The 9,643-nt window shown below is 36.8% G+C and overlaps 1 protein-coding gene across 1 annotated transcript in view; it reads right to left on the bottom strand.

Moving 5' to 3' along the window:
- Window positions 1–2,632: 2,632 nt before the first annotated feature.
- LOC146161475 (uncharacterized) overlaps window positions 2,633–9,643 on the bottom strand; it is a 28,196-nt gene continuing 21,185 nt past the window's right edge. The window contains exons 17-23 of the mRNA XM_083385167.1: window positions 8,060–8,104; window positions 7,647–7,770; window positions 6,824–6,927; window positions 6,260–6,356; window positions 5,452–5,607; window positions 4,447–4,615; window positions 2,633–2,748 (exon numbers count right to left, since the gene is read on the bottom strand). Coding sequence (XP_083241293.1) covers window positions 2,633–2,748; window positions 4,447–4,615; window positions 5,452–5,607; window positions 6,260–6,356; window positions 6,824–6,927; window positions 7,647–7,770; window positions 8,060–8,104 — 811 coding nt within the window. The remainder of the gene's footprint in view (window positions 2,749–4,446; window positions 4,616–5,451; window positions 5,608–6,259; window positions 6,357–6,823; window positions 6,928–7,646; window positions 7,771–8,059; window positions 8,105–9,643) is intronic.

The following is a 9,643-nucleotide window of genomic DNA, read 5'->3' as shown; positions in this document are numbered from 1 at the left end:
TTTAAGGAGTAACGGGATGGCCCGGTAAAAGAGGGATATGCACATTTAAAACTGAGTATTCGTTAATAGTTATGAAGTTTATTGTAAGCCTTACTGTCAGCAGCATCTTTATTGGATAATTTGTGCAACCATCCAGCACCAGCCACTCAGTGTTTATTCTTACGCGCGTACGTCGAATTGCTTGAAATAATGACGCAATATTTCGTCACCAATTACCAATTGTTTGCTCACAATCCAACGTTGATCGGCCGGTAGCCAGAATACAGCTTACCGATGTTTGCCGAGGTTTCATAAACAAACGCTCAGCAGCAGACTATACAACTAAACGGCGTCAAGGTATTTAAGATTCGATATTCGTTAAACGAAGGGCAATGGCAAACAATGAGTTTTAGTGGTTGCGAGTAGGGATACATTTCTGTGTTTTTTGTAGATTGAACTCTTGCACCTTCCTATGCTATGAAATCTAAAACAGAGCAGTAGTCTCCGACCGTTTTATCAACCGACAAAAATTTTACTTGTGACCCCAAGTTTGTTTTCCGATAAGTAATTTTTAAACTTTTTACACAAGCAATAAAATGTCATGCTTAAGATATATGCAATTTCAGAGAACTGTGGCTACACATGTGTAGCAAGACGAGAAGTTTAAATTAAACCATGGATTTTATTAGCATTTTTAATATACTCATTACGCTCGTTTAAACCACAAGCGCACTGAAATCACTAAAACTGCAGCAAATGGTGAGTGATGGCGACTCCAGAATAGGTTTAGACGACCCCATGGGGTCGAGACCCATAGGTCTGAGACCACTGACATAAAGGGTTGTGTCCCTAAAAGTGTATTGCGTACTTGTTAATCCACAGTTTCTGGAGTGACGTTCGGCTACAAAATCTTGCTGTTTCACAGAAAAGTTAAGATGAACAAGATTGAAGCAATGTCCAATTCCATTAGTTTCACGAGTGGGAGATTTACTAACGTGTTACATCACATCTTTTATAAAATCCCCACTATGTCTGCACCCGACTAGAGATAGCACAATGATTTTTTTTTAATCTATCAATCTTTTATCATTCAAACTAAGCTTTACTTTGAACCTAACTTTAATTTAGACTAAATGAACGACAAAGGCTTCCGTAATCAAAGCATACGCCTTAACCATATTTCAACAGGCTGGTTTACTGCATTAACAACGGTCTTTTATAGCGAAACAACAAAACAAATACATTCACAAAATACAGATTCGAGCTGAAAGCCACAACACGTCAATTAGGACTTCTATATGCCAATAATGTAAAACAGGATAAACTTTTATACGCCAATATTGCGAAATGGAATGAATACAAACAGCTATTGACAGAAATAAAGTCACGCTCATGGACCGAGTGATAAATGAAAAATCAACACACTGTTTTTTAACCGACTGTCAGATTTGCCGAGTCATTTTCGCCCATGTGTACACACTGGCCAGATTGGTCACTTGTTGTAGTCGCTCCAAAAGCAGTTTAATTTGAAGTGACAACGCGTGATTGCCTCTATTTTGTTTGATCAACTTACGCAAACACTGTTCATCAAAGGTGTTCCGGTACAGGAACTTTAACCTAACCGTAAAGATGTATTGCAAAACAAAGCCCAAGCTAAATTTCGGTGCGGCTTGAATCATGTTTAGATATAGATCCACAATTTGTCACCTAAAGGCAATGGATAGTTTTCATTGCAGGCATCAGCAAAAATAAAAGTTTTTATCTTTCACTTGGCATTTGAGGCATTTGTAGGTCAGCAAACGAGAAAACTAGACATCGCAAATGGATTGGTTAAATACCGGTACTCATTATAACATCATAATGTACAGGTTTACAGTACTGCTAACGAATGAATAGCCAATTGTAATAAAAGCTAAATTTGTTATACAGCATATTGTCATTGTTTTTTCACAATACAAAACAATCCCAGCAATTAGGACAACAAACAATTACTTCTGATATTATAACACTATACTGTTTTTTTATTTATTGTATAAAAGCGCTTTTAATATGAGAAAAACATAGTTGCTAAACTTTGGCACGGGAAAAAGTTATAAGATAAAATTTGGCACGTCGGCATGTTTGAGTTGGACACCCCTGAATTAACCCAAACTATGTTTACAATGAACTGGTACGTGATAAAACGTGATTCAATGCCTTTCTCAATAGGCACGCTATAGCTGCGTCCATACCATTGTCATGTAAAGAATTATCATCATTCGTTGTGAGAATATACATTTCAGAACCATAGTCGAAGTGACAATGAAAAATACGAATTATTCAATATTTATGGTTTTGTGTAAATTATATATGGCATAAAATAGTTGTCCGTTACTGCTCTAATCACAATTCCATTACATAAAACAATGTGACGTTATTCATTGGATCAAACTTGTGGATTGTATACGATGTTATTTCAAGAAATATACAATAAAATCAAGTGCGGCGTTGGAGCAACACAAAAAATCTTCGAACAACAAACAACCCATTCAGAAACATATAACGAAATTAACTATATAAGAAAAAGTCGTGTGTACAGAAAAAAATGTAAAAATTAACAGCGAAATAAAAGAATTAAAATTTGTGATATTAGTCCCGTCGCTGGTTCGATCCTTTAAAAAGCAACACCATAGGTTTCGTCAGTTTCATCCACTTTGTCGGGTTCCAAATCGTCAACAGGGGGCGGGGGAACCACCTCCAGCAGTTCTTGTAGAAATGTCGTCACAGGGTCTGAAAAAGATTTTAGGTAAATGGATTATTTTAGCTACGGCGTGTTTCGGTGGGCCAAAAATGCAATAAAGACCGCAAGCTTAGTGGACGCTTCTTCTACCAAAAATACGCACTTGTATGAAAAACTGGAAAAATGTTTTTGTTGGTAAAAGCATGGATTAGAGCAGTGCTTCTTAAACTTTTATAGTTTTGTTCACCCCTAGCATCTATCTCCAGATTTTATTCACCCCTGTCACATGATATGATAAAACTATCTCGTCTATGTATAACAGCACATAATGACTTAGGCTGTTTCGATTTTTGTTAATATCAACTCAAGCTAAGTCTCACCATTGCAAATCTACAATTTCCCGAGTACAGAAATATAAAGCAACAAAACAACAAAACAAAGTCAGCAAATTTTTGTAATTATACTAGGGTTACCATATTTTTAGCACCCCAAAAGAGGACATTTTTTTGCCTGCAAGTAAAACGAAAATTGAATTGTTACGTTTGAGAAATACGTGCCATATGCACACCATTTTTCAGCAGCGGCACCTTTGGTAATTTTCCGTTGCCTTGCACACCCCCGACGAAAAGCAATTCGGCATTTTCAGTTAAATATCACTGAGACAACTTGAATATAGTGATGTTTGCTATCGGCCGCGTAAAGCGCGAAAAAAAATTGGATTTAAATGGTTGAATTGGCGATAAACTGTAAAATCAGGAGGATTTTCGCAAAACATTGCGTCCCCCTGTTTCTAGCCTGTTATCCAATTATATAAAATATGGCAAAAAAATAGTTCAAACGGTGGATGATATATCGTTTATCTATAAGTTAGCAAAATTATAATTAAATAGGGCCGTTATACCTTCGATGATATGAAAACATGCAATGGCACTCAAAGAGACTTTGTGCTCAAAAAAGTAAACAAAATTAGATAACAGAAGATTCGCAAAGTTTCTTTTGACAGTTTTAATGTTGTTGGCAAAAACAGAGTTTGTACAGCGCTGTAGGAGTGGTGTACAACCAAAAAAACCCATTAGAATCATTGCAAAAGAATTAAATAATAATTAGAGCTCGACTACAGAACTGCGCAACAGTTCAGTAGTCAATTTACTTCAGAAAATTGTTTACTATGGATGCTCCTGAACTTTCGTTCACCCTTATTCACCTCTTTTGGTTGGTTCACCCCTGCAAAAATTTTATTCACCCTGGGGTGAACCATTCACCACTTTAAGAAACACTGGATTAGAGTTAGAGGAAAGCCTTTAAATGTTACATGAATCGCTTGAATCCTGTAACTATAACTTTTCGGAAATAGTGCCTCGGAATAATGACTTCGTTCGCGATATTGTTGATTTTATTAGTGACTAAAAATACAAATATTTTTTAAGGTTTATTTGAAGAGATATTGACGGTGTAACTATTGACGAAATAAATTTAACTCAAACATATTTTCACAAGTATTGTATAAAACGACTAACTTTGATTACGTCCAATGGCAGTCTGAATATCATTTACAGAATTTTGGGGTTGAATCGAAACAGCTAACTTACAAAAGTTGTTTAAAAAAAATATATTCTTTAAAAAAATATTCTAAATTCCAAACTAAAATAAAGAGCAAATCTGTTCATACATATAGGTAAACAAAAATGCCTGCAAACGGAACAACCTCCGAGCCTGCCCCAAAATTCCGAACTGACAAAATATATTACCCATAAACGGTGCGTTTAGCTTGAAGTAGACGAAGGGGAAATAGAAGATAAGTCCTGCAACGATGAAGATAGCAGCGTAAAGGTAGGCGAGCGATGGGGCTTCGATGATGGGTGCAATGACCAGGTATATAGAGGCCAGGAAGCATATTGCCGGGATCACGATGAAAACCTGATGCGGGAAATTTTTCAAGGGTAATGGTAAATCTAACTATTATGCCAATTTTATATAGGGGGGTAAAGCTACATCGAAGGACGTGGTAAGACGAACGTGATTCTAACAATGCTATACAAGCTCTGCGATAAGCCAGCTTTAATTGGAAGCAAGAATAGATGTTTGTATTTCAATCCAATTTGTACAAAAGGATCAGCAACGTCTTAACTCAAGCCCAAATGGAAATCTTCATTGAAAATAGAACAAGGCAAAGTGAAAGCGCTTTATATTCAATGTCACGCAATAGTTTTTTGTACTTAAAAATAGGCCAATGTTTTATATTTAAAAGTATGCAAAAAATTGGATTATCATGTTCGTATTTGATTTTAAGCTAAATTTATACCATTTTTGCCATATATATCTTAGTAAATTTAAAAGTATGTTAGTAAATTTAAAATCTTAGTAAATTTAAAAGGGTTCAAAGGGTGTTTCGCGAATACGTATATTAAACAGCGTAAAATAAGTAAGGCTTAAGTGAAGTCAAGTCATTGTCCAAAATACTTAAGTAAGGTTTAAATCAAGTCAAGTCATCTGAAAACAGTAATTTATAGGTCATTACAGACCTGGTGTAGAAGTAAAGTTAAGTCAAGTCATTTGTACAAAAACCTAAGTCAAGTCAAGTTATCTGTCCAAAGGACTAAAGTCAAGTCTTTGTCCAAAAGACTTAAGTCAGACTTAGGTCATCTGAAAACATTGATATAGGACATTACAGATCTGGTGTAGAGGTAAAGTTACGTCAAGTGAAGTCATTTGAAAGCAGTGGCCTAAATAACACATTATATTGGTCAGCTTACCTTGAAGGGTCGCTCCCACTCGGGTCGGCGGAACCTTAGGACGATCACAGAGAGAAAGGCGAGGCCGTAGAAGATCCACGAGGCAAATGTGAAGTAGTCGATAAGCGTGGAAAAGTTGGCTGCGTCCGGGACGATCATCAGCAGCGCAATGATCGACTGGAACGTTTAAAACGGGCAACTTTACTCAAAATGCTGCAAGGACAACAAAAGTAAAATGTCTCGTTCGCACAGCGCATGATAACGTTATTGTCACTATCAATAATACGTATTACTGAGTTGGTAAAAAATGCAACCAACATGAAAGTCCTGTTTTAATTCGTATTCCCCCTTCACATAATCGTATTTTAATACACCGGCTTAGCCGAAGCATAGTTTGCATGATAACCCCCATTCCAAATTCCACCAAAAACAAAGAGTGGGATTGGGGCCAGGACATGTCTGAGAACTATGCCAAAAAGAATAAAAAAAATGCAACCATTTAAATTTTTTAAAAGCCCACCCACGTAGAATCGTACGACTATATTATATAACATTTTTTTTGGTTTATTACTTTTAATTTAAATAAGTTCACACTTGTTAGCAGGTCACGCCTTTTGTTTGTTTAAGTCCAATAAGATGGTATTTCTCTAAAAATGAAATTTCAGAATTTGGGGGTTCATACGGGGGGAAAGATACACCAAACACAATTTGGGTCAATAGAACGCCAAATTGAACATCTGTCCAACAGATCCAACGTCAACCTATCGTATATTATTACTCATAGCGCCCCCAATATACGCTGGGCGGCACAAATTGACCGGCAACTTACGTTAAAGATAAGCGCCGGCGACGGGGTGAGACAAGTGATGCTGATGTAGGAAAATATCTGCAGTGTGTGCCCGTTTCTTCCTGCGGCGAACGTCAGTCTGTTGAAACAACTGGTTATGAAAAAAATATTCTAATCAAGTGACTCAACTCTTCGCATTTTTTCACTTTCTACATGATACAAAAAATGTTTTCCTATAATACCAAACGGTGCATATATCCGCATTTGTATACTGCCATACAGGTACTTGTTTTGCGTCCTACGAAAAACATTAATTATTGCGTCAAAAATGAGCGTAAGGTTTACCCTGGTTAAAGACTGTTAAGAATTGTAATAGAAAAACGAGGGCTAAAATGGTGGCAGCCCAGCAAACGAAACGCAAAAGCAAATATTAATTTGTTTTTAATAGGAAAATATTGACCAATCAGTCACATCTTTCGTCAAGAAATTTTAAATTATTACCAAGAGTTAAAAACTTTTCAAAAAAAATGCGAAAGTGGGCCTTTAATACAGTCCCTTATTGTGGCGACCATGCAAACAGAACGTGCAGATTTTCACTTTGTTTACCTGCCAGCAGTAAAGGCGCTACCGTTGGCTGCTCCGAACGTGGAACAGGCGACCGCTATGGGGACGACGAAGCTAGCTGGACCAAACACCCGGTCACCGAACGTCTGCAATTTTACACACACGATATGATTTTTAAACACGATCACACATGTTTTATAGAAATTGTTATATTCCCAAGAACAGGTGGACCTGTTTGATGTCTGTTATGCAACTTAAGATGCTATACTTGCTGCTAGTATCTGTCGATACGATAACAAAATGCGTCTTAATTAGGGTTCCAAGGAAATTCACATAACCTATACGTTTAAAAACGGTTTAAGGGCTAAGTTTTGTTGTAAGATAAACGAATACGGTATTGGGCGAATAGAGACTACATCTTGTCATACAGAAGTTTAATTTAGTTAGATTTTTTGTTAGTAAAACGTTAACAAATAGTTGTTTTTAGATGCCTTATACTGGACAAAGGATGAATATCACTCAGCCAGGGGCGGACCCAGGTGTATCGTGGCCATTGTTCCACCAAACGGTATTTTTTGCCTGATACAGCTACGTAAATCCAAATTATTTTCTTGCTTAAAGGCGCCGCGCGTCTCTACGCACCCTTTTAAATGCAATGTTCACGCTGTAAGAGTGTGTTTTCCGCATTTTTAATATAAGGAATACGTCACGTTTTTACTAACTCAGTGACGTAACTTGCCATGTCACGCTTGGGGTAATTCTGTGACTCCATCCCCGGAATTGTTTCATGACCTCCCACCAACAAACGTCCTTGATATGCCCCTGTCTACAATAATCCTATATTTGTTGTCATATAGGTTCTGACCAATGCGACAGCCGTGGAGGACTTGATCTCGTTTGGAGTCATCACAGTGAAGTAAGCGATGTTCACCAGGATGTAGAGAACTGTTACAAGGGGAATGCCCAGACAAATAATGATGGGGAAGTTTCTGCAAAAAGAGAAACGTCAATCATTAATTAATATTTTTCGCGAAATGTTGGGTAAGTTTTGGACGAATGTATGATAAGTGTTATTTTATGCTCGGGCCAATTGTTGGCTATTTTATATCTTAAAAAATGAAGCAATAATTAGTGTATCTGCCTAAAAATAGAAATATACAGAGTTTTTTGCGTTTTTTAGGCCACAAATTTGTACAATGTGCAGATTAAAGAATCTAGTAAAGGGTGATAGTGAAAAAGCAGAATGTTACCAATAAAAAGGTTAGGTGCAACACTTACTTGACTGGGTTTTCCAGTTCTTCAGTGACGAAGTTCAACTGATTCCTATACAAAATGAAATAAGAAATGCTTTTTATACTCACACAAATGCTAACTATGGCTCCGCACGCCACGAGTATACCTTTTTCGTTTAAAAACATCACATAGGTTGTTCTTACATTGAATCGTTTTATTGTTAGGTTGCCAAACACTTGTTTTGTACAGTTTTCTCTACATTATATCGTTTATTTAGGATTGCAGAGAAATCGGTTGTTCGGCCTGTATGACGAAATACACAATGAAAAGGTTGGCATAAAGTGATTTAGCGGGTACCGTCGGAAGGCCATTGCAAACATTGCACGATTGCAGTGCAAGCAAGGTCAGAACACAAGTAGACTGCGGTGAGGTTAGAACTCACGACCTCGGCAAGATCTGTACAGTCGCTCTGGCAATTGAGCTACAGACGTTCAGAGAGGAGGAGGCTTACAAACGACCACGTCACCCTTGCCTGCTATATCCTGTTAGCGAAAACAACTTAATATTAGGATGATCAAAAGCCCGGCACAAGCAACTGACCAAGGAAATGCATATGTAGATAGACTGTAATGAGCCCTGATGATCAATAAATGTTATTGTTTTATTACACTAACCTGACCACGGTAAAGTCATAAAACGTAAGCCTAATGTTTTTGGGAAGCTGCAAAATAACAACATGTCATTAAAATTGGTGCATCCGCTTATTTACAATTGCTGGATGACTTTGAAGTGAACAAATTTTCTATTTTTTTTTTATATTTGTTTATTTATATAGTCTGAGGGGTGTAATTCAAACATAAAAAGTAATATTGAATTTTGATTTCTTTATCATGGATTTGCGGTTTTAGCGTATTCTCCTTATTTACGAGTAAAACTCATAGCAAAAAACGTGAGTAAAATCAGGATCAGACGTTTTGTTTAAAAGGAAAATATATTTCGCCAAGCGGCATCACTAGTTCCTGTAAGAGTACAAATAAATAAATAAAATCCTTATTTACGTTTACAGATAGAAATCAGGGCATGATAAATCACTACACTTGACTCCGCGGTTTAACAAAGATGTAACGTAGAAAGCTTTCGGTGCTAAATCATTGGAAACCAGAAACCAGCCAAAGATTAGACCTGTCGTAAAGTGGCGCGCGCAGAAATGTAAACGCTTCGCCAGCTCGTATTTGGTTAATGATAAAACCACAAGCGATTGCGGGAGGGCTGGCAAAGGTACAACACAAATACCACTCATCGAGTGTGATTACCTACACATATAACAATTTTTGTTCGACCGCAGCGAATTGTACAAACGCATTTGACAAAATGTAAGAAATGAGATATCGTAGTAAAATATAAGTTGTTGGAGTGAACCATTTTGCTTTAACAAATTGTTTTTTATATTGATTATACCAATTTCCTCATGTTGATACGAAATTGTTTGTGACAAATGTGGCTTTCGTATCAACACAAGTAAGTTAGAAATCTCTAAAACGCTAAAATGGAATTTCCACAAGCTAATCGTAACATAAGGTGGTTTATTAATAACCAAGATAAGATTAGCACAAACGTCTGACGACTATA

This window comes from Ascidiella aspersa, chromosome 3 (assembly GCF_963924565.1).
Source record: "Ascidiella aspersa chromosome 3, kaAscAspe10.2, whole genome shotgun sequence".
NCBI lineage: Eukaryota > Metazoa > Chordata > Ascidiacea > Phlebobranchia > Ascidiidae > Ascidiella > Ascidiella aspersa.
This window is presented reverse-complemented; position numbering and strand designations above follow the sequence as displayed.